Source organism: Scyliorhinus canicula, chromosome 3 (assembly GCF_902713615.1).
Source record: "Scyliorhinus canicula chromosome 3, sScyCan1.1, whole genome shotgun sequence".
Lineage (NCBI taxonomy): Eukaryota > Metazoa > Chordata > Chondrichthyes > Carcharhiniformes > Scyliorhinidae > Scyliorhinus > Scyliorhinus canicula.
The window spans coordinates 49,518,274-49,544,529 of record NC_052148.1 but is presented as its reverse complement, the minus strand read 5'-3'; the positions used below and the strand labels follow the sequence as shown (position 1 = coordinate 49,544,529).

Below are 26,256 nucleotides of genomic sequence, written 5' to 3'. Positions count from 1 at the left end.
TGAAACCTGTTCTCCCAGGCTCCGATGGCCACAGCCCCTCCCTCCACCTTAGTCCCGTTCACTGGCCGGCTTAAACTGCCAATGTGGAGGCCCCCGCCTGTGGCTCCTTCCCCCTTGCCCAGTGCCAGGAAACCAAGAAATCCCTTGGTATACACACCCAAGCCCCAAGATGGACTGCAGTAGTTAAAAGAAGATTGCTCAAAACCACCTTCTTGAGGACAATTGGGGATGGGCAATACATTTTTTGTGATCACATTCCAATAATTGATCAGCATCCCTCTCTGATGTGTTCCCTTTTATTTCTCAGTAAACATTATTGTGAAGTGCATTGAGAAGTCATCCAACGTGCAAGTTTTTTTTCGCAACGTTGTCTACTTGTGCTCAACTTTGGCCGTTACTTATTTTTTGGCTCTTAATATATAAATGATACTGAGGCTTACAGTATATAACTGTCTCAGGTTGAATCATTTTAATATCTTCACATTTGAATCTATACTTTAAAATTCCTTGGTATGTGAGCAGCTGCAAAATCAATCCCATCTAAATTATTCTTATCTCATATACAGTGATGTATTTTGCATATGCTTTTCTACATTTTTGAGACAGATGTCAAAATTCCATACATCTCCTAGGAAGAAGAATTCCGCCGACCCTATCACTCCCTTACTTGCGAAGAATTTATCCACCTCTGCCTTAAAAAGATTCAACGACTCTCTTCCTGAAAAGGCGGTGGAAGCAGAGTTCTGAAGACTCAATCGTCTGAGAATTCTTTTTTGCCTCCTCTTGTTTTAAATAGATGACTCCTTATCTTTAAGCAGTGGCTCCTAGTTCTAGATCCTTTCCACATCCATTCCAGCCCATCCAGGAATTAGTCTGGTAAACATTCTCTGAACCGCTTCCAACACATTTACATCTTTCCCTAAAAAAGGTAACCAAGGCTATAGTAGTCCAAATGTCGTCTTGCGCGTGCCCTGTACAACTGTACATAACCTCCTTACTTTTGTATTCCATTTTCCTCTCAATAAATGAGAATGTTCTACTAGCTTTCCTAATTACTTGCTGTCTCTTCATACTAGCCTTTTGCAATTCATGAACTGAGACACCCAGATCCCTCTGCATCTCTTAAGCTGTGCAATCACTCACCATTTAGCTGTTCCTCTTTTGTCGTCCTTACCAAAATTGACAATTGCACATTTTTCCCATATTATACCCCGTTTGCCAGAGCTTTGCCCACTCACCTAACCTATCTATATCTTTTTTTGTCGCCTCCTTGTGTCTTCAATTTATTTTCCTACCTATCTTTGTCTGTCTGCCATTTTACGCTATCACTGTGGCAATCTATATAATTTAAGTTCCCCACTTTATATATTTTTGCACCTCTCTGTAATAAGATCATATGGAATAGGAGCAGGAGTAGGCCATTCAGCCCATCATGCTGGACTATTCAATAAGGTTGTGACTTATCTGATTGTGACCTTAACTCAACTTTACTGCCTGTCCTTGACTCTTCTCTCTTTCTCTTCTCTCTCTCTTTCTCCCCCCCCCCCCCCCCCCCCCCCCCCCAAACTCCACAGGGCATCCTCTCCAGCACTGTAAAGTTTTTCTTAATCAATACAGTTTCACCTTTCTTCCTTATCTTTCCTGAGCACCTTGTATCCAGGAATATTTAATACCTAGTCCTCTTGTTAGGTCTCTGCAACTATGTTATATTTCCACCTGGCTCTGTCTGCAGCTCAAAAACCTTATTTACCACACTCCACACATTCTCATACATCCACATGAACTTAATTTATACCGTATGTTCCCGCTTGCTCTGGCCCCACCTAATACTTTGCTATTTCACACTCTAGTGCTTTCTATCTCCCCAAATTCCATGCACCTTGTTTTTTGTCCTAATAAAACGTCCTGGTTCTCACACCATTGCCAAGTTAATTAAACCTATTGGATCTGTACAGATTCCACCTCCACTAGAACCAATGCCAATTAACTTATCCCCCTGGACACAAATTCATCATATTAGCATGGATACAAGATTGGCTAACGGAAAACCGATTCTGGGAAAATTGGTCATTTTCATGTTAGCAAATTGTAACTAGTGGAGTGCCACAGGGATCAGTGCTGGGCTCTCTACTGGATGAAACAACCAAGTGTTTGTAGCCAGATTTACTGGTGTAACTGTAGGTGAGAAAACAAATAGTGAGAAAGATATCGAGAGCTTGCAAAAGGATATAGATGGTTTAAGTGAATGGGCAGAGACTTCACCGAAGGATTAAAATGTGCAGGTATCAACTCTGCTGGAAAGGTTAGTAAAGCAGAATATTAATTCTCATTGGGCAAGACCCTGCCTCCACTACCTTCTGAGTAGGTCAGAGTCTCTCATCCCTCCGAACATTTCTCACCCTGTGCTAAAAGGGTGGTGACTCTTAATTTTAAATAGTGCACCCTAGTTCTAGACATGCACGCAGGAGGAAACATCCTTTCAATGTCCATCTTGTCAAGATTGCTCTGTTCTATACTTCAATCTAGTCACTCCTCAACTCCAGTGGAAACTAGCCCAGTCTGTACAATTTATCCCCATAAGGCAACCAGTTTGTTCCAGGCATCAATCTAGAAAACCTAATCCTGTTAAATAGTGGAGTGGGCTCGAGGGACAGTATTCCAGTGGCGTAGTGGCATTGTCACTGGACCAATAAACCAGGGACTCCGAGCGATGCTCTGAGGACCCAGGTTCAAATCCTGCCACTGAAGATGGTGAAATTTGAATTCAATAAAAATCTGGATTTGAAGCTAGTGATGATCATGAAAGCATTGATTGTCGTAAAAACTCACCTGGTTCACTAGTGTCCTTTAGGGAAAGGAATCTGTGTTGTCCTTACCCGGTCTGGTCTGCATGTGACTCCAGGCCCACATTATTGTGCTCGACTCTTAACTGCCCCCTCGAGGGCAATTACGAATGGGCAATAAATGCTGGCAATGCCCACATCCCATGAACGAATAAAAAAGAAATGAGTATATTCTCCGGACGCAGAAAACCATGAGCTCCTTGCACTTTTGGGGAGTTTAAGACTGTTTGAAGTATAGAAAATAAACCAAGGGTTACTTTACATTCCAGGATGCTCCTAGAAAAATGAGCAGTTTTCCCAGACTCCATTTGCACCTCATCCATCTCTCAGTTTGAGGCAGCCAGAACTGAACATTATCAGTTGAGCCCAAAATAGGTTTTTGACACTGGTGCTTTTTATTTTATATTGGATCATCCTAATTTGTTTCCGGCATAGGCACTCTGCTCCTTTTACTTAGAGATTTGTATTCAATAACTACTTTCCTCTGAGCAAATGTTAATTCAGAAACCAGCATGTTGCACACACTTGCCATTTTCCCTCCTGTCAAGCATAACTACATTTATCTGTTAAATGTCAGCTGCTAGATGTGAGCCCATCTCATTTGGATTAGATTGTCTCTAGGGTTGATGCTCGGACACCTTTTTTGTTACCTGTAAAGTGGAGACAATACCCCCCCCCCCCCCCCCCCCCCCCCCACCACCACCACCACCACCAGACACAAACAATGCTATCATCCAAATTATCATGCTTACTTACTAAACCATAATTGTGCCAAAAATGTTTCCTAATTCCAAAAAGGACTGTGGGTCTGCCTTTTAGCAATGTTGTAACCTCCTTGAAGAATTTGTTCATTTATTTAGGGTTGCAGTAATTATGCATCTCTGCTGCATGCTTAGCATTGTGTCCTTTTAAAGTTCTGTTTATTCTCTGCTGGGGTTTTGAACAAACCATTCTCTGGAACGAGAGGTCATAGTCTTAGGATAAGAGGTAGCAATTTAAAACGGAGTTGAGGAGAAACTACTGCTCCCAAAAGGTTGTGCGGTGGATGCTAGGACAGTGGGTAAATTTAAGGAGGGGTTGGATGGATTTTTAATTGGTCATGGGTTGAAGGGTTCTGCAGAACGGGCAGGGCAGTGGAGTTGAGGCCAGGATGAGATCAGCCATGATCAAATAGTGGAGCTGTCTCAATGGGCCAAATGGCCTAATTCTGCTCCTATATCTTATGAACTTATCACCAATCTTATAAAGTTTGCAAGGCTGCTTCTCATTTATTTGAAGAGAGCTTTCTAAAACCTGACTTGTAATATTCAGTATTTGAACCAGAGATAATGCCACGCCTAGTCATTCTATCGTTGTTGCCTGAGGGTACCCCAACATTAATTTCCTGTATTTTGTCTGATCACTTTAAAAATTACCAGCTTGAAATGTGCACTACCTCTTTTTTTTGGCACCTGGGAAGCAGTGACTCATTGTGCTGACAGATTTCAACTCTCAAATCTTTGGGTGTTTCCAATTTATATTCTTTTAATACACCTTTCCTGTTTTCTCCTCTTTCATGAGATGTGAGCATTTGTTGCCCATCTCGTTTCGACCACATTACTATGAATCTGGAGTCGCATGTAAGCCAGACCAGGTAAACATGGTGGATTGGCCATGCTAAGTTTCCTCTGTGTCCAAAGATGTAGTAGTAGTAAAAATAATAATTGTCACAAGTAGGCTTACATTAACACTGCAATGAAGTTACTGTAAAAATCCTGTAGTCGCCACACTCTGGTGCTGTTCGAGCACACTGAAGGAGAATTTAGAATGTCCAATTCACCTAATCTAACAAGCATGTCTTTTGAGACTTGTGGGAGAAAGCCGGAGGAAATGCCCGCAGACACTGGGAGAATGTGCAGACTCCACAGACAGTGACCCAAGCCAGAAATCAAACCCGGGTCCCTGGAGCTGTGAAGGAACAGTGTTAACCATTGTGCCGCCGTGCCGCCAATGTACAGGTTAGGTGGATTGGCCATGATCGTTGTGCGGGGATAGGGCAGGGAACTGGGCCGAGGTTGAGTGTTCTTTCAACGGGTGAGGTTTTATTTTTTATTTTGGCTTTTTTGAACTGTTGCAGTACTTGAGGTGTAGTACACCCTCAGTGCTAGAACAAAGAAAAATTACAGCACAGGAACAGGCCCTTCGGCTCTCCAAGCCTGCGCCAATCCAGATCCTCTAACTAAAACTGTCACCTATTTTCTAAGGATCTGTATCCCTCTGCTCGCTGCCCATTCATATATCTGTCTACATCTTAAATGACGCTATCGTGCCCGCCTCTACCACCCCCACCGGCAATGCGTTCCAGGCACCCACTGCGTAAAGAACTTTTCACGCATATCTCCCTTAAACTTTTCCCGTCTCTCCTTGAACCCTAGTAATTGAGTCCCCCACCACCAAAGCGCCTTCGTCTGCACCTGTTTGCTAAAGGTATTTCATGACACCTTTTAGCCCTCTTGATTCCTCGTTTCAGATTGGTTCTACATTCCCGATATTCTTCCAAAGCTTCGTCTGTCTTTAGTCGCCTAGACCTTGTGTATGCTTCCTTTTTCCTCTTAGCTAGTCTCAGAATTTCACCTGTCATCCATGGTTCCCTAATCTTGCCATTTCTATCCCTCATTTTCACAGGGACATGTCTGTCCTGCACTCTAATCAACCTCTCTTTAAAAGCCTCCTACATATCAAATGTGCATTTACCTTCAACCTTCAGCTGCTCCCAATCCAAATTCCCCAGCTCCTGCCGAAGTTTGGTATAGTTGGCCTTCCCCCAATTTAGCACTCTTCCTTTAGGACCACTCTCGTCTTTGTCCATGAGTATTCTAAAACTTACGGAATTCTGATCGCTATTCCCAAAGTAATTCCCGACTGAAACTTCAACCACCTGGCCGGGCTCATTGCCCAACACCAGGTCCAGTATGGCCCCTTCCCGAGTTGGACTATTTACATACTGCTCTAGAAAACCCTCCTGGATGCTCCTTACAAATTCTGCTCCATCTAGACCTCTGACACTAAGTGTATCCCAGTCAATGTTGGGGAAATCAAAATCTCCTATCACCACCACCCTGTTGCTCCTACATCTTCCCATAATATGTTTACATATTTGTACCTCTATCTCACGCTCGCTGTTGGGAGGACTGTAGTACAGCCCCAACATTGTTACTGCACCCTTCCTATTTCTGAGCTCTGCCCATATTGCCTCACTGCTCGAGTCCTCCATAGTGCCCTTCTTCAGCACAGCTGTGACCAGTAATACAACTCCTCCACCCATTTTACCTCCTCTGTCCTGCCTGAAGCATCGATATCCTGGGATATTTAGTTGCCAATCATGCCCTTCCCTCAACCAAGTCTCAGTAATGGCTATAACATCATACTCCCAGTACTAATCCAAGCCCCAAGTTCATCTGCCTTGCCTATTACACTTAGAACATAGAACAGTACAGCACAGAACAGGCCCTTCGGCCCTCAATGTTGTGCCGAGCCATGATCACCCTACTCAAACACACGTATCCACCCTATACCCATAACCCAACAACCCCCCCTTAACCTTACTTTCATTAGGACACTACGGGCAATTTAGCATGGCCAATCCACCTAACCCGCACATCTTTGGACTGTGGGAGGAAACCGGAGCACCCGGAGGAAACCCACGCACACAGGGGGAGGACGTGCAGACTCCACACAGACAGTGACCCAGCCGGGAATCGAACCTGGGACCCTGGAGCTGTGAAGCATTTCTTGCATTAAAACAAATGCATCTCAGACCACCAGTCCCTTTGCGTTCATCATCTGCACCCTGCCTCCTCGTCCCCTTAGTCACGCTGACTTCCCCTTAGTCACGCTGACTTCATGATCTAGTTCCTTACAGGCTTTAGTTACTACCTCGTCACTGTCCACTTACAGTTCCCATCCCCCTGCCACATTAGTTTAAACCCTCCCCAACAGCGTTAGCAAAAGCACCCCCAAGGATATTGGTTCCAGTCTAGCCCAGGTGTAGACCGTCCACTCTTTTTCCCGCCCCTCTGTACAGCAGAGCCAGCCACTGTGCCATGAACCTGGCTACTGTTGCCTTCCCTGGTGAGCCATCTCCCCCAACAGTATCCAAAACGGTATACCTGTTTTGGAGGGAGGTGACCGCAGGGGACACCTGCTCTGCCTTCCTGCTTTTTCTCTGCCCTCCTGCTTTTTCTCTGCCTTTTGGTCACCCATTCCCTTTCTCCCTCAGCAATCATAATCTGTGGTGTGACCAACTCACTGAACGTGCTATCCACGACCTCCTCAGCATCGCGGAAGCTTCAAAGTGAGTCCATCCGCAGCTCCAGAGCCATCATGCAGTCTAACGAGCTGCAGCTGGACATACTTCCCGCACGTGAAGGAGCCAGGGACATCGGCCTCGTCCCTGAGCTCCCACAGCTGTTAAGATTTTGATCCAGCGACAATGAAGGAATGGAGATACATTTCCAAGTCAGGGTGATGAGTGACTTGGAGGAGAACCTCTAAGTGGTGGTGTTCCCAGGTATCTGCTGCTCTTGTCCTTCCAAATAGTAGTGGTTGTGGGTTCGGAAGGTGCTCCCTAAGAAACCTTGCCGGGTTCCTGCAGTGCACCTTGTAGATGGTGCACACTGCTGGCACTGTTCGGTGGTAGAAGGATTGAATGTTTGTGGAAGGGGTAGCAATCGAGCGGGCTGCTTTGTCCTGGATGGTGTCAAGCTTCTTGAGTGTTGTTGGAGCTGCACTTGTCCAGGCAACTGGAGAGTATTCCATTACACTCCTGACCTGTGCCTTTTAGATGGTGTGCAGGCATTGGAGAATCATGAAGTGAGTTACTTTGACCTGCTCTGGTAGCCACTGTATTAATGTGGCTAGTCCCGTTCAGTTTTTAATCAGTGGTTACGCCCAGGATGTTGATTGTGGGGATTCAGTGATGATAATGCCATTGATGTGGCAGCACGGTGGCGCAGTGGTTAGCACTGCTGTCTCACGGCGCCGAGGTCCCAGGTTCGATCCTGGCTCTGGGTCACTGTCCGTGTGGAGTTTGCACATTCTCCCGTGTTTGCATGGGTTTTGCCCCCACAACCCAAAGATGTGCAGAGTAGGTGGATTGGCCACACTAAATTGCCCCTTAATTGGAAAAATGAATTGGGTACTCTATTTTGTTTTTTAAATAATGCCATTGATAATTCCTCACTCCATACTCTCCAAATCATCTCCCCTCTTAACTCAGCTTTCTATTTCTCCTTGATCTTCACCACCGGCTCTCCTCCCCTTACAGCCATCCGGAAGCAGCAATCATTCCAGCAGGGTGTATCCCGGCAACCTAGGGAACCACCTCCAGACCTTTCGCGCAAAGTCCCTTACCTGCAGAAACCTGAATTCACTCCCTCTCGGCAGCTCTATCCTCTCCCTTGGCTCCTCCAGACTGGCGCAATCCTTTCTCCAAATGCAGATCCTTCACCTTGTCCTGTCTTAATATCTAATTGTACCCTGTGTAAAGCTCACTGAAATGCTGTTCCATCAAGCAGATTTCCTTCCCGAAAGGACATTAGTGAACAAGGTGGGGTTTTAGAACAATCGACATGGTTTTATGGTCATCATTAGAACTTTAGAATTTACAGTGCAGAAGGAGGCCATTTGGCCCATCGAGTCTGCACCTGCTCTTGGAAAGAGCACCCCACCCAAGCCTACACCCCCACCCCAATTCCAGATTTTTATTGAAAATTAGATTAGATTTTTGTCGAGGGATTCAAACCCAGGCTCCCATTTTCTGTAGTTGCCAGCCTGAAATTTTTGACGCCAGAACACGAGTTATTGCTCTGATATTTCTTTGAAAAATTGACTTTAATGCTCCATTTTATTGAATGCTACAATATATTGCATCACAGCAATCAGATGGAGACTTACAATTGTGTCTTCCTATACACCCCTGAAACCAGTGAGCAGGTGGTGAATGGAGATCAATCGTGCCTAATAGCAGAAAGTCTGCTGAAGGCTACGAAATCACAGATGGCCCTTGTGTTGTATTATATTATTAAAAAGGGCAAGTGAATTGGGGGTGCGTGTCGCAATCTTAAAATTCCAGGCATGTGCAGGAGGTACCCTTGCAGAGCCACTTAGTTCTTTGACTTGCCTGGCACCTATTCTAAAATGTAGATGTTTTTTCTGCCCTTCATTCGACTATGGTTGAAGAAAGATTCCAGCTGATTACCACAATACTGGGCCATGCAGTCACTCAACTCCTTTGAGTTAGGTTCTGGATTAAAACTGGGTGTATACTGATGGTGTGAGGTCTAATTTAATAATAACATGAAATGCTCCATCAGCAAAGGGGAATGCACAGCCTTTAAAACATGCCTCTGATTAAAGACAAGCTGCTGATGACAGGGAAAGATAATTTAAAGTGAAAAATCAATCATTTGTCACAGCAAATTGTGCTGCACAAAGTTACTTGACTGGTACTTTTATAATTCATGAAAAAATCTGTTTGAATTTCAGAACTTTTAAATTGAATTTTAAAATACTGCCTTATTGCACTGGTGAAGCTCTTGAAATTATTTTTAATTCGCTGAATGTTCAGTAGATGTTTTGCTCCAGACCCATAATCTGGAGGTCAATCGATGACTTGCTAAATATTTCTGCTTTTTATTTTAAAGACTGTTTTGCAGAGGTACAATCACAGTTAAACTCGAAGATAGGACTAATGTATCACTAGAAGTTACAGCTACTTCCAACATTCAAATTCAGACTAGCTTTTTTTTCCATTACAGGTGTTTCAAAGGGAGTTGTCTTATTCCATGAACTGTACAGGAAGCTGCCTGTGCATCTGGGAGGAAGCACAGTGCAATGTTGGCACAGTATTGTATTTGCTACTTCCCTGCGGCTAGTCGCACTTCCACTGTCATTAGTTATTTGTTATGTGTTGGCCTTCCTCCAGTTCTGAGCCTACATAATAGGCTGTAATGGAGACAGCAAGAATGCTTGGAATCAGATGTGCATAAGTCTGTCACATTTGAGGGCTTTGCCTTTCTGGGAGGAGTTTCCTGGTTTGCCTTTCAAGACATGAGCTGGGTGCAATAGTGTGGTTGTTGTAGGCATTGCTGTTGGAAGTTTTTCATCTTTAACTTCTCGGGACAGAATCGCAACAATGCCAAATCTCAAAAGGAGTAACTATTTTATACAATGTGAAAAGAGGGTGTTGATTGGTTGGCAAGTGGACTTGGTAGAGACATTGCCATGGAGAATACACCAGGGTAAACAATTAACTGGCAAACGTTTGTTTAATTTCCAACCAGACACTTTGACTTTGGTCAAGGCATTGCCATGAGAAGTGAATCAGGAAATGGCTATCCGTCAAGCTTTTATTTATTTTTAAAAAGTGCTGTTTGTGGCCATGTTCTTTCTGTTTGCAAAAGACGGGGCTGTGTGAATTTATGCAGCCGTTGGCATGCTAGCCTTGAATCTACCCCTGCCAACAAATTAGCACCTTCTCTTCTCGTGTAATATAAATGGTTCCCTTTTGAGATTTGGTCGTCTTTGATTGCCCCGATGAGTGCAAGACAAAATAGTAGAAACCTGTCTCTTTTTGAATACTCACGTTCTGTACTCCCAGTGACTGATGGTTGTGATCATGGAGCCTCACTGTTCTTCCATTCAATACATTCTGGATAGAGTGGACATTCTACCCGATGTGGCCTGGACCTGTCATGTTTGTATGGGGAATATACAGTATGTGCATCTTTTAAGTTGATCATAAGAGTTTGAGATTTCATTTCTTCATACAACATTGTATCCCTGAAAATTTGCAAAATATAACCAACCTTGTCCCCTTTTTGAACAGTATTTTTCAATCTCACACCAACAACTTGTCATATCCCGCGGCACTTCATTTGGTGTTGTAAAGCAATTTATTTACACCGCCATATGAGATTTGGGAGCAGATGCTTTAAGGTGTGTCTTACAAGAAGAAAGAGATTTAGCAAGAGAATTCCAGAGCTTAGAACCATGGCAGCGTATGGCACTGCCTCCGATAGTGGAACCATTGAAATAGAGGAAACATTGAAATGGAGGATATTTAAGAGGCTAGAATTAAAGGAACACTTGTATCTCTGGCTGGTAATGAGCAGGCTAGATAAAGGGGAACCAGTTGATGTAACATACTTGGATTTCCAAAAAAGTGTTCGATATGGTTCAGCACAAAAGGCTACATAATAAAATAAGAGCCCATGTTGGTAGTGGTAGTATATTAGCATGCATAGAGGATTGGCTAACTAATAGAAGACGATGTTGAGTTAAGGGGCATTTTCAGGATGGCAAACTGTAACTAGTGGAGTGAAGCAGGGATCAGGGCTGTGGCTGCAATTATTTACAATGCATATCAATGACTCGGGCGAGTGAAGTGAATGCATTATTGCCAAGCTTGTGGATGACACAGAAATAGGTGGGAAGGCTGCTGGTGAGGATGACCGTCGACAGAGGGCTATAGGCAGGTTAGGTGAGTGGACAAAAACTTTGCAGATGGTATATAAATGTAGGAAAATGTGGAGTTGTGCAATTTGGTAGGAAGAATAAAGGAGCTGAATATTATTTAAATGGAGAAAAACTGCAGAACTAAGGGATTTGGGAAGTCCCTGTGTGTAACGCACAAAAAGCTAGCGTGCAGATTCAGCCGCTAATGGGGAAGGCAAATGGAATGTTGTCTTTATCTCAAAAGCAATGGAGTATAAAAATACGTATGTCTCGCTAAAACTATATAAAGCATTAGTTGGACCACACCTGGAATACTGAGAACAGTTTTGGTCCCCTTACCCAAGGAAAGGTATGCTGGCATTGGAGGCAGTCCAGACAAGGATCACAAGGTTGATTCCAGGTATGGAGTGCTAAGGAGAGGTTGACTGGTTTGGACCTGTACTGATTAGAGTTTAGAAGAATGTGAGGTGGCCTTATTGAGACACATAGAATTCACATTTGGCTTAACTGGGTAGCTGATGAGGTTGTTTCCCTTATAGGACAACGATCAGATAGTATGATCTGAGTAAGAGGTCACCCATGGATGAGGAGGAATTTCTTCTCCTGAAGGTAGTGAATCTGTGGAATTCTTTACCACAGCGAGCTTTGTAGGCTGGGCCATTACGTATGTCCAAGGCTAAACAATACATTTTTAATCAGTGTGGGGATAGTAGGTTATGGGGATAAGGCAAGAAAGTGGAGTTGAGGATTAATAATAATAATGATGATCTTTATTGTCACAAGTAGGATTATTGAATGGCAGAGCAGACTCGCTGGGCTGTATGGCCTACTTCTGTTCTCTCATCTTATGGACAGGAGATGGGGTGAGGCCATGGATATATTTGAAACTGAGGCATTGCTTAATCTGGGAGGTTTATGTTGGTCTGTGAACATAGGAGTGGTAGGTGCATGGGATTTACTGTGTGTTGGGACATGGGCAGAAGAGTTTTGGACGATCTCCACTTTGAGGATGGGAGACCAACCAAGAAAGGATTGAAATAGTCAAATCCACAGCTAATGAAGGCCATGGATGATTGTTTCAGCAGGAGATAGCTGAAGCAGAGGTTGTAATGGATGGTCTTCTGTGCGTATGTGGTCAAGCTCATTTTGAAGTCTGATATGACACCCATGATTGAGAATAATCTGGTTCAATGTAGTTGCCAGGAAGAAGGATGGAGTCGGTGACTAAGGAGGTGGTGTTTGTCACATGGGTTGCAGGTGAGGATTTTAGTCTGACAGATCAATGTTCATAGAACAGCACAGAACAGGCCCTTCGGCCCTCGATGTTGTGCCGAGCAATGATCACCCTACTCAAACCCACGTATCCACCCTATACCCGTAACCCAACAACCCCCCCTTACTTTTATTAGGACACTACGGGCAATTTAGCATAGCCAATCCACCTAACCCGCACATCTTTGGACTGTGGGAGGAAACCGGAGCACCCGGAGGAAACCCCCACACACACTGGGAGGACGTGCAGACTCCGCACAGACAGTGACCCAGCCGGGAATTCCTGCTGATTCAGCACTGGAATTCTGTTCTTCCACAGAGCAATGGAGACAAGGTCAGGTGAGTTGGATAGATTGTGGTTTGACAAGGGAGTCAAAAGGTATACTGGGTAGATAGGAAAGTGGAATTGAGACCACAATGATTGTATTGAATAATAAAGCAGGTTCAAGGAGGTGAATGGCCACCACTGACTCCAAATTCTGTGTTCATTCTGTGATGGTCAAGGGGCAGCATATGGAGAAGAAATGGGGAGTTCCTTGAGAGAACAAGTAGTAATGGTGAGGGAAAAGGGAGAAAAGTCATTGCAGGTGACTCTCTGGCTGCAATTATGGAGCCTTTGATTTAGATTTGTTTATTGTCATCTGTCCCAAAGTACAGTGAAAAGTATTTTTGTGCGAGCAGCTCAAACGGATCATTTAGTAAAGAAAAAGAAAATACATGAAAGGGCAACACGAGGTCCACAATAAAAACACATAGACACCAGCATCGGGTGAAGCATATGGGAGTGTAGTATTAATCGGATCAGTCCATAAGAGGGTGGTTTAGGAGTCTGGTAACAGTGGGGAAGAAGCTGTTTTTGAATCTGTTCATGCATGTTCTCAGATTTTTGTATCTCCTGCACGATGGAAGAAGTTGGAAGAGTCAGTAAGCCGGGTTGGAGGGGTCTTTGATTATGCTGCCCGCTTTCCTCAGGCAGCGGGAGGTGTAGTTAGTCAATGGATGGTGGGAGGTAGGTTCATGTGATGGACTGGGCTGTGTTCACAACTCTGAAGTTTCTTGCGGTCTTGGCATACCAGGCTCTGATGCAGCCAGGTAGGATGCTATCTATTGTGCATCTGTAAAAGTTGGTAAGAGTCAGTGTGGACATGTTGAATTTCTTCAGTTTCATGAGGAAGTATAGGAGCTGTAGTGCTTTCTTGGTGGTAGCGCGACGTGGGTGGACCAGGACAGATTTTTGGTAATGTACATTCCTAGGAATTTGAGGCTGTTAATAACCATCTCCACCTCGGCACCGTTGATGCAGACAGGGGCGTGTACAGTACTTTGCCTGCTGAAGTCAAAGACGAGCTCTTTAGTTTTGCTGGCATTGAAGGACAGATTGTTGTTGTTGCACCACTCCACCAGGTTCTCTTGAGAGCAGTTGAGCCAAAGTGGTACCATGGAATGGTAAAGGAATATAGTGTGGTCAGCCTTGTACAAGGCTGCACACAAGCTGAAGGATGAGACTGAATCGCTTTGACACAGGATCTAATTGTGGCCTTACTGAGAACTGTTTCAGTACTGTGGTACAGTTGGAAACCTGATTTTTGGAGGGTTTCAAACATCGTGTTTTGGGGAAGATTGACACCGATTTAGGAGGATGAAAATGTATTTGAGGACTTGAGCAAAAAGCAAGGTTTTTTTTCTGAGGGATGATGGCAACTGCTGCGAGAGAGAGATGGTACCTGACAAGTAAGAAGGGCTAACGAGCTAGAAAGGGGAGTTTGATGTCATAATTTAGTGAGAATAGGGTCAGAGAGCAAGAGATGGCCCCGTGGACAAGATGAGCTTGGAGCAGGCACAAGAGGAGATGGGATCAGAATTCGGGGCTGTGGGGTAAGCTTTGCCAGGGGGGCTAAGGGAAGAGAGGAAAATGGCAGCAGCTGATCGAATCATCTTTGTATGACCAAATAGAGGAAAGAAGCCAGGGGCTATCTTTGCATTCCAGGATCATCCTGGAATAATTAATTTTGGTGGATGAGTGCAGGACCACAATGTTGGTGTTGAATATTGCTTTCTGATCTATACTCCTAGAGGTACCCAGTTTAATGGGATATTCCCCTCCAGGGAAAGCATTGGAATGTTGGTGCATACTCTGCATGGCCAGTCTGGTGCTTTACAGTGCTATACGAGTGGGCAGTACCAGCAGAACTCCCTATCCACGTGTTTGAATTCTAATGAACATTGTTTCTGCAAATCTAAATTTCTCAGAACGATATTTGGTTAATTATCGAGGATTATCTGTCTTGTTGAATCCACTTTGTCAATGGGTTTCTGGGTGTTCTCTTTCTTGTTATAGCAGATAATCAATCTCTGAAATGGTCTTTTTCATTTATTAAAAAAAATGCTCAAATGGCCTAAATACCTTCTCTATCAGTTATGGGCCTCCGCCTCAGTGATGCAATTTGCGAGCCAGTGTTTGAAATCTAATTGCAGTGGAATATATATTGGCAACTGGGCCTTAATTTGTTTTCTGTTCCGATATCTTATTATTGTGAGGGGTCTGTTATTGACAAATGCCACACTTCATGTAAAAGCGATATCCACTTACAGAATCAGGCAGCAGAAAGACGTTGCACCTGTGCCAGCTTTTTGAACTGTCTAATTTTAGATCCACTGCTTTGCCTTTCTCCATAGACTTGGAGATTTGTCCTTTTTTCAAGTATCTATCCAATTCTCTTCTGAAAGTTACTATTGAATCTGCTTTCATTACATTTTCAATGTACCCTTTCAGCAGGTACATTGCATTTATTAATTTCTTAACTCTGCATTTATTAATTTCTTAAATTTCCTTTTCTGTTTCTACCCTCCCCACCCCACATTGATTTCTTCTCATTATTTCCCTTCACTTGGTCACTACATGGTCAGAAATGTTAAATGGGTTTTCAGTGTCCTGTGTGAAAATGAGTTGCATCAATGTATCTTGCACTAAACACTTTTTTTCCAAGTAGAAACTCTCAGCGAAATTAAGATTATATTAAATTGCAAGGACATGTTTGAGGAAAGCTGATGATGTATGTTTGTGTTGCAAATGCAGACAGCATTTTATTTAGTTGTTCTAACATTTTTTTTTTTCTTCCTCTTTTCCCCCACCTCCATCCTTTAATATTTGAAGGTTGCAAAATCAAGGCACTGAGAGCAAAAACCAACACTTACATCAAGACTCCGGTTCGAGGAGAGGAGCCTATTTTTGTCGTTACTGGGAGGAAAGAGGATGTGGCTATGGCAAAAAGAGAGATAATTTCAGCTGCAGAACACTTCTCAATGATACGAGCATCAAGAAATAAAAATGGAGCAGTGCCCGGGGCAGCACCTGGAATATCTGGCCTCTCTGTACCTGGCACCCCAAATCTACCTGGGCAAACCACCATTCAGGTACGAGTGCCCTACCGTGTGGTGGGTCTGGTGGTAGGGCCCAAGGGTGCCACAATTAAACGAATTCAGCAACAAACCCATACATACATAGTCACTCCTAGCCGTGATAAAGAGCCAGTGTTCGAAGTGACTGGCATGCCTGAAAATGTTGATCGGGCCAGGGAAGAGATAGAAGCGCACATTGCTGTTCGTACAGGCAATTACATTGAAATCAATGAAGAAAATGATTTCCATTCCAATGGCACAGATGTGAGTTTTGACAGCAATGGATTTGAGACCACATGGGGGAAGATGAACTCCATTCCTCCTGCCCGCAATAGACTTCTCTCCAGCTACAGAAATGACAGCTCAAGCTCCCTTGGCAGTGGGTCAACTGATTCCTACTTTGGAAGTAACCAGATGACTGATTTCAGCCCGACAAGTCCATTCAGTGCAGGTGGTTTCTGGTTTGGAGAATCATTCGCAACCATGAGTTCTGAAGATCTGGGGTTTGAATCACCTGCTTTTGACTCCCTTCCAGCAACAGCTCCATCTGTGATCTGGTGTCCGTTTGAACAGGCAAGCCCTATTGGCTTTGGTAATGAATCGACGACTGGCACAATAGCCCATGATAGCCAACCAACTACCCCTCGCCTATCACCAACCTTTATAGAAAACATAGAGTTCCCCCTTGCTAGAAGGCCATGCAGTGACCCCTTGAACATGGTGAGTCAAGTTGAGCTTCCAGTATACATCTCTGCCTTCTCCAATGGTACAAGCTACTCTTCTTCTGATGGTAGCACTACTTCCGGTTCACCCACCGACTCGTCTGGCTCTGGTATGGCCCGAGGGAAACGCGATTGTGTGGTCTGCTTTGAAAGTGAAGTGATCGCAGCCCTGGTGCCGTGCGGCCACAATCATTTCTGTATGGAGTGTGCCAACCGAATCTGCGACCAGGAAGAGCCAAAGTGTCCAGTGTGCAACACCCCTGTTACTCAGGCCATTCGCATCTACTCTTAACTCAATGGACTACTTGGAAGGGTGTTGATTGGATAAGGGGGTGTGGGGGGAGAGAACGTATGTTGGTACTTGTCTGAACTTCCTACTGCTAAAATGTGACTGTTATGTAGTTCAATTCTTAGGATTAGGTTACGAGTTTTCTGTAAATTTTTAAATAAGTTGGGTAATAACCTCTCTTTTGTTCTGGGAGGCAAACTCCTTCACGAATCACAATACAAGATGGGTTTGTTTATTTGAGTGTTTACGTGCAGGATTTGAGAACGTACTTGACAGAACGTACTTGACAGTGTGAAAATGGCCCTTGAGCTTTAAGCTGTGCCACACCTATCCCTTTTTCTAGAGGGATACATATTCTGAATATAGGCCTCAAGTCTGATTGATTGCCAGTCTCTACCAAGTTAGCTGATCTTTAGCAGTCCTGTAGTAAGGATGCTAACAAAAGTGAAATTGATGATTGTTCCTGTTCCCCTTTCTGACTTTTATCCAATTATTGCTACTGGGAAGTGTGTAACTGTTTGGTTTGTGGAAGCAATTGAAGTTGTGATGCCTCTAACAAGTGATTTAATAGCCTGTTGGCTTTTTCGTTTTCTCTGCTGCCTCCACCACACACCCCAATATAGATTTAAACATAGAAAGCGTCCACAATTGGGTGATGTACCAGAGGGCTGCTGGCACCCATGGAACTCTCCCCCAGGACTTTACATAGAGCAGTGATCGTGGACAAGAAAGAAATGCTTAACTGTTGGGGCTAAGGAAAAAGGATTGAAGTAGTGTAATGAACGTGAAGTATTAAGTCCAGTTTAGTTTACACTAGAAATTTGTAATTGTGGACAAGAGCTGCTAACTCATTAAAGTGAGTTATAAAGGTTCATCCTCTTTTGTCCTCCCCTCTCCCAGTTGTTTTATTACATAACATTTTTTTAAATGTTGAATAAGTTGTGCTTGTGATGGGAAATGTGACTCTCGCACATTTTGTGAACCAAATTGAACTAGACAGTTTACAGCCTTGTGTGTTGTACTTGTCTTGTGTCTAACACGTGTCTTAAACTAAACGTACCCCAACTGCAGGATGCACAAGCCAGTTTTTGCATAAGGTAAAATCAAGAAATGAGGGAAGGGAATGTTAGTTTTCAGATTTTATTTGTTGGGAGGAGGGAGTTAACGTTAAACCACCTTTTTCCTTTTTGAGGTCTCAATCTCCAGCCACGTTGGTAAGTAATTTGCCCCCCAGGCTGCTGCATGATTCGTCATTGCTTCCACTCTCTGATTCCCTCTAGATTATTGGCTCATTTCCTGGGGGGAAACAGCTGTTAATGGAATAATTGAGTGATTTTCAACACATGGTGCATTGTGGGCTGTGACCAATTATCACCCCTCAGGTCGCTGCAGAGCCCTGCTGTGAAAGATCTTGGAAATTTTCAGCAACCTCAGTCATTTGTCCAGGAATGACTAAGTTTCAGCCTCTAACTGTACTGTCTCCTTGTACCCGTGGATCAGTACACAATGACACTTCCTTTTTCTGTTCTCAGCTGTGTACCCAGCTTGATGGATACTCAGTGGTAATGATCACTTTTCACTGCTGTATTTCAAGATCTCCAGAAGCATCTAGCAATCCCTCTTTGAGGGGAAACTTTGTTTCTTACTGCTGAACCATCCAAGACCAGTAACTGGTCAGCTGAAGGGAATCCAATGAGTTATTAACCTATACTGCACCCTGTGTCCACCTTGTAGCATAGTTCCAATTTCTTTCATTCTTGCATTATAAAGGAAACTGAAACCTTTTTGAGGACTTGTGATGCACTGCAGACCTCCGTTAAGGCTCGTGATTTTCAAAAGCCCACCCCTAATCATTACCAAGATTTAGGCACATTTGCCTTGCTCAAACTGTAGCACTGAAGATAACTGATTTGTCTGAGGCAACTGACTGCTGATCTTCCTGAACCTTTGTGTCTTTGAGGGTAGCTTAGGAAGTAAGTAAAACAGTTGATTAAAACACCTATTTTATTGTTGGGTGTTAAATTTAGTCGATGCAGAACTACTGCTTAGTTTGGCAGTAGTCGTTGCAGTATTATTTTTCTGTTGCATGGTAACTACTGATGAGTTGGCTGCTGTAAAGGGCAAAACAATTGGTTAATTGGATCACTTGTGTTTAAATTGCATTTTGGCTGTACTGGTCTTGTGTACTCTGTGGAAAACTATCATTGTGTTTCATTTGGTTCCTTTAAAATATCAAAATGGAGTTTGATTTTCACATTGACCATGTTAAGTAAACTGTTAAAATTCTGTGTCCATTATACTCCCGTAAAAATGCTGCATTTGGGATGAGTGGTTATTGTAGGGTCAGTGTTAAGAATTTGAACCATATACCTTGCCAAGTTTTAAAAGAAAAATATATACAATTTTGGGAGGGTCTCATGGTTTTAGTTGCCGTTCTTTCTAAGATTGGTTTATGAAATCTGCATTCTGTTTAAAACACAAATGAAACTTGGAAACCCGCAGCTTTGTTTTTTCAAGTTTCTGTGGACTGTCAGATGGTTGACCAGGGATTGCTGTCCCTATTGGCTTTATGGGCAAGGCTGATTTGCACCTTGTTCTTTGACAGTTAGTTGTTGTTTGGGCCCCTGTCAGTCTTTTAGTGGCTTTCCCAGCAACAAAAAATTCACCAGTCATTTCTTTAGCTTGCTTCAAAATGAAATGGGTTTTGCATGTGATAGTATGGAGTATATAATCAATGAGATTTTAAACATTGCAGCACAGGTAATTCAGAATGCTTCATGTGTTTGTTCTAAATATGTCCTTGGAAAATTCCAAAATATCATCAAAACTCCATGTCTGAAATCCATATCACTATAAAATCAACAAGTTAATTATCAGATTTTGCCCAGTTCAGGAAGGGAACGTCACTATAGCTTTAAAACCAGACATCAGCCAATTGGTTTATAGTATGGAACAGGCTCAGGAGAATATGCTTTCTAAACCCTGGTTCAGCATCCTGCAGCAGACAGAGCAATTGATATGATGTGTTCATTTTTTTTAAAAATTGCCCTTTATTATTTTAAATTATTTTTACAGCTGCTTTTGCTATGATTTAGGCTCATTTTGAGATTCTATAACCTCTTGCAGAAGTGCTACTCCTAATGATGTGGTAACTTTGGCGCACTTCCTCCCCTTCCAACCTCTCAAAGGAAGTGTCTTGTAAAACTCCCTGTAGTGAGTTGTCTCCTAAAATTTGATCATCACGAGGTATATATAATTTGTTAGGTGTATAGCCGTTGTTCCTTTTCCTCAAAATAAAATTTTCAAGCTCGGTGAAGTTCAATGATTATTTGGGCCTTTACCTCTGTTCGTAGTCAACCAGAGGTATCTGCTCCACACTATTAAGTAATGATGGGTTTATTTCATTGGGCAGTTTGTTGGAGGGCTGGTCTGTTAAACTGTGAAATGAAGGTTAGCACTTGCACTCACTCACGAACCTAGGTTTACTTTGCATTTCTGTTCCTGAAACCAATGTGTGAGGCAGTTCTCCAATTCCCAAATCTCATTCTAATTGTGTTGTCAGGGTGATCATTCTATATGATTGTCATTAGAGCAAATTGGAAATTTAAGTGGTTGCAAGCTGATGTAGTGTAAATCCTTTTTGGTATTTTTAGCTGACAAAATTAAATTTCAAATAAGTGGACTGGTGGTTTACAGTTTCTGGTATCAAATTGATTTCAAGTAACTTGGAAATATTAACCCTATGGAGAATAATGTGGCCTGTTCCTAATCTGAGGCTTACAGTTTTGTCCCAGGACTACTTACTGACTGCATCAGTTTGATGAACTTGGTGTTCTTCAACCAGACTAGTAGTTTAAATGCAATATGGACATGATGTGTACCATTGCACTTTGAGTAGAGGGTGGGGTAAGTTTGTAACAGATCATCCCACCTGCTACCTGGAGCAAGATGTGTAACAGCAAGAAGAAAATTGGGGGCACGGGTTTTAAAAGAAAAAAAAGAATCACTTATAAATTGATTTGACTTGAATAAATGACCGTGTATACCTAATGATGTAGATGAAGCAAAACCATGAGGATGTCCCATGTCTCGGCAATTTGGGTGTTTGTGCCGTACAGAGCAGGAGGGTCAGATGTTTGTGTTAACTAGTTTCTGCAGGAGTATCATTTAGGACACTAGATTGGCATCTCTCTTCCCCCCCCAAATCAATAAGTTGGAAATTTGACAGAGCTGTTTGCACTTGATGACAGTTACATAACCTCAGATTTCCTGAAATTGAACACCCTGCTAGCACTCGTTGAGGCTGCTTGGATGAAATATCAGGAAGTAATCGGCATCTGTGAATCCAAACGCTGGCAAATGGCCAATCCTTTCAGATAACAAGGCAAGAAAATTGGCAGTGGGGAATTGTTTGAAAAGGGAAAAAAGGGTCCAATAGATTTGATTTTTCCTACTGCCATACAACAGCATTATTTCAGTACAAAATGGTTTTTGTTCTCCACTCAACAAGGGCAAGTTTAACTTCTGTACCTGTAAATATAAATATATTCATCTAGTAGATATACAATTTTATTTTTATTTCCACTTGAAAAGTTACATTTCGTATTCAAAGTTTACAAAAATAAAGGTTTTTATTTTGAGATTTTTTCAGTGTGAGAATTGCCTTGATGGCATCTATGATGTAATGCATAACTTCACTGCTAATTTCTGCTTGTAGACTAGTTGATGTCAGTATTAAGATTAACACTAGTTGCCATCTTGAAATAGATAATGAACGAATGTTCACTGAGCATGTATTTTGTACCTATAAACCTTTAAATTGCATTGTACACTATGATTGACAAGCCAAGGAAATAACGTGTACTATTTCTATTAAAAACACAAACCGAGAATGGCAAAAACATACCAATAGAATTTAGTATTTGCTAATTTTACTACACCTCGTTTGTTATGTATATGTAGGGAAGTGATAGGGATATAAATTCAATTTATTGAGTAAAGTTTAAAACCATATATTTTATAAAGGGCCTTTAACTTAATGTGGCCAAAGCACTGATATATATTTGCTGTAAAGAGAATTATAAGAGTTTTATTTTTCTGATATTAAAAGTTACTTAATAAAGACGGTTTCCATTAAAATTGACTTGTCTGATTTAATTGTTTTGATCTGGTGATTTTCTTTTGATCTCTTGTGCGATGACGGATTCCATGTAATTGGTATCCAGGTACAAGCAGAGGTTTAAGGTTTGGACTTTGCTCTAAAACTGGGGAGCTTGAACAGCTGAGACTGAGCCTTGCATCATTCAGTTAAATCATCTGGCCTGTATGTCAACTCTATGGATCTGCCTTTGCTACATATGCCCTTACCTAGCAAAAACCTGTTCATTTCCATCTTCAATTTCAACTAACTCAGCACCTTTATAGGCTCCTGCCATCGGAACAGGAGTAGGCCATTCTGCCCCTCTGCCCTGTCCCATCATTCAATGAGATCATGGCTGATCTGTGACCTAACTCCACCTGCATTTGGCCCAGAACCTCTAATATCTTTACTTAACAAAAATCTATTGATCTTGAGTTTAAAAATAACAACTGTTCCAGCTTCAACTGCTGTTTGTAGGAGAGAGTTCCAAACCTCTACCACCCTTTGAGTGAAGAAGTACTTCCTAACATCCCCCCAAATGGTCTAGCCCTAATTTTTAGACTATGCCCCCTAGTTTTAGAATCTCCAGTGGAAATATTTATCTTTATCTATCATGTCCTCCCCTATTAATATCTTAAATACTTCGATGAGAACACCCCTTAGTCTTCTAAATTCTAGTGAAAACTGGTCTGATTTGTGGAATCTGTCCTCTCTTAACTCAATCATTGTAATCCAGGTATAATTTTTATAAACCTATGTTGCACTCCCTCCAAGGCCAAAATATCCTTCCTGAGGGGTGGTGCCCAGAACTGCTCACAATATTCCAAGTGGGGTCTAACCAGGGTTTTGTATAGCTGCAGCATTATCCCTGTCTATAATTCCAATCCTTTCTGGGCAGCAAGGTAGCACAGTGGTTAGCACTGTCACTTCACAGCTCCAGGGTACCAGGTTCGATTCCCAGCTTGGGTCACTATCTGTGACGTTTTCACTTTCTCCCAGTGTCTGTGTGGGTTTCTTCCCACAAGTTCCGAAAGACAGGCTGTTAGATAATTTGGACATTCTGAATTCTCCCTCTGTGTACCTGAACAGGTGCTGTAATGTGGTGACTGGGGGATATTTGCAGTAACTTCATTGTAGTGTTAATGTAAGCCTACTTGTAACAATAAAGATTATTAAATTATTCTAGATATAAAGGGCAGTATTCCATTGTTTTTGATTTTTTTTTACACTTGTTCCTTGCATTTTAAGGACCTATGTACCTGAACTCCCAAGTCCCTTTGGACATCCACTGTACCTAACCTCTTTCCATTTAGAAAGTACTCTGCTTTGGCCTTTTTTGATTCAAACTGGATAACCTCAATTGCTTTTAGAGCAGATTCCACCTGGCAGAAAATGGAGATTGGCCACTTGTTTTTACACCTTGTCCAAATTTATTTTCCATTAAAATGGAATATTAAAAAAAGTAGCTGCCCAATTCCATCAATTTTCCACCTGTGTGGCTAGGTTAAAATTGCTCCCTAAGATAGGACTGTTGTCATTTATGGATGGGGCACACTGCCTCTTATTACCCAGTGGGCAAACCGTTAACTGAAAGACTTTCCAAAAAAGAGTACTTGAGTGCTAACTTTTTCTCCCCAGGTACTACCAGGCCGGCTTGAGTTTTTTCCAGCAAAGCTTGCTATTCTAAATTGGTAGTCTGTCACAAATATCATGTGTTCATTAGTGTTGGCCGCACCTTAACTCCCATTTAACTCCCACGAGCACAATGATGAACAACACCCTTTATTTAAAGAACAACAATCCCACTCCCAAGTTTATTGTTATGTGTTGTCTGGACCAGTTTCAATCACTAGTATATTGGAGAATTTTATTTTTTCCATGTTGGGCTTTCTTGGGTTTAAGGGTCAGGGTTAAGCAAATTTTAATATAGCCTCCTAATTACACTGATCGAAAATGCAACCTTATCTAGGAAGCAATAGTAATCAAATTATTGTTTGAAAAGAATTGAGGGGATTAATTCTTGTGGTCTGAAAAATATATTTTTCTAAAGTTTCTGAGCAGTTCAGGTGCAAAGCAGCTTTCTTATCTCCTGCTGTCCTTGCTGTACACCATATTACAATGAGTCTACTCTACATTCTGCTCATGCCTTGAAGAGCAATGCCTCTCCTTGAATTTTGACCTAACTGGTCCTGTTCAAACTGATTATCAGCCAGAGGCTGCTTTGTTTGGTATTCCAAAACAACAATATATTCCATGGAAAGCAATTGATCACAAACTTGTTTACCTGTAGCTTCTTTATTGTCTAGCAACAGAAATTGATATTCTCCTGCAGTTTGACTATTATGTCTTCAACCTGATACTGACACTGCTCATCCAGAATTCAACTCTGTTCCTTTATCCATCTCACCAATTCCATCTCATTAAGGAGTTCAAGAATCTTCCTGCTAAAGTGGAAGTAGCATAACAGCTTCCTGACAGCCATCAGCCCAAATGCCATTGACATTGGTGTCCTTTATAGATGAGGAAGTTGCATTGCTGCACCTTCCACCAGTGCAGGTGCTCCCACCTAAGTGAAACTTCAAGCAATTATGAAATGGGTGGCACAGGGTGAGTGTGGAAGGTAAATGGCTGGTGCTAGTTCTCGGACTCAGCTGAACAGAGATACAAGGCAGTGGCTGTAACACTTAACGAGTGAAGGAAGATGTATGCCCAAATGTCAAATTACCTGAGGCTGTGCAGAAAATGAATAGAGAATTGAGCTCGTAACATGTGCCCCAAGGTCGTCTAATGAGAGTGAACAACGTTTTGGAGAAATTTATGAAGCATTTCACCAAGTATGAGGGAGCAACATGCTGACGCTAAAGACAGAAATTGCCAGTCAGACATTGACTGGTCAGTGACACTAATGACGTAGACATTATATTGGGTCATGAAAGGGAAGAGACGAGTCATCATTATCTGGCACACTCAAATGAAACACCATTAATGCATAGAAAATAAGAGCAGGAATAGGGTATTCATTATTTTCCCGCCATTTATCTTTTGGCCCACGTGCTATCTTGCTTGAAAACATACACGGTTGGATTCTTCGTTGCTCAGAGTCAGTGTTGACACCGGCGGAGAATTGATAGACTTTTACAACAGCAAAACTGGTGCTGCACCTGGACCGATTCAATGATCATTAAGGGGCCAGCATTGGGGGTGGGGGGATGACGACAAGCTGCAGCTGCATATATACACTTCACACACCATCCCAGCCAAGAAGATGGCACCCCATTTTATGGACACCAAGCTCGAGACCCTGGTGTCGTGAGTAATGCCGACCAGACCGGCCTGCAGTGCCATACAAAACTGTACGACCCCCTCAGGGTGAGTAGGCAGCACTGTGCCCCTGGGCTGCATGCGCTATTGGACTGTCCCAACACTGCGCTTTCTGCTTTCACAGATCCACTCCCACCCCTAGGAGAAGGCTGGCCATAACCGCTGGTAGCGGCAGAAGACTGAAGGACCTGCGGCCCCTCACCTCGGCAGAGCAGCGGGTCCTGGACATGGTCGGCGAGCCCCGAGGAAAGGGCAGTCACCAGGGTGAAGATTGGCCTCTGGCAAAGAAGTGAGACTCCGCTGAGTTGCGGTTCCCTGTGACACGTGTGGTCCCCCCCCCCCCCTCACACCACACCCTCTCTCCCCTCAGCCCGGCCTAATAATGCATCATGTCTTGCAGGACCTGCTGGTGATTGGCTGCCCCCCTCCACCTCCCCCAGCCACAGGCAGAATCCCAGGTGCTGACCAGTGACGAGGACACCAACAGGGACGTTAGCCAAAAACCAGAGACCCAGGGCACTCCGGAGTTCGAGTCCAAAGGATGACAGAAATTTCCCGTCACAGCTGTCTCCAACACCCTCCACTGTCTCAGACACACTCACCTCGGTAGGTCACTGTAGCAAAGAGGCTCCTGGGACAGTCTCTGGTGCACACCACACACATGCTCCGGTACAGCAGTTGGAGGTACGAACTCCTAAGGGGGCGGACGGTCAGAGGGCGAGTCGGTACTAGGGACTAGCTGCCATCCAGCCGTGTTTCGGGCTTCTGAAATGG

General features: G+C 43.1%; 1 protein-coding gene across 1 annotated transcript in view; it reads left to right on the top strand.

Moving 5' to 3' along the window:
• LOC119962649 (RNA-binding E3 ubiquitin-protein ligase MEX3C) overlaps nt 1–22,160 on the top strand; it is a 40,037-nt gene extending 17,877 nt beyond the window's left edge. Inside the window, exon 2 of the mRNA XM_038790522.1 lies at nt 15,766–22,160. Within this exon, the coding sequence (XP_038646450.1) occupies nt 15,766–17,024 (1,259 nt within the window). The 3' untranslated portion in view covers nt 17,025–22,160. The remainder of the gene's footprint in view (nt 1–15,765) is intronic.
• Nucleotides 22,161–26,256: the final 4,096 nt, after the last annotated feature.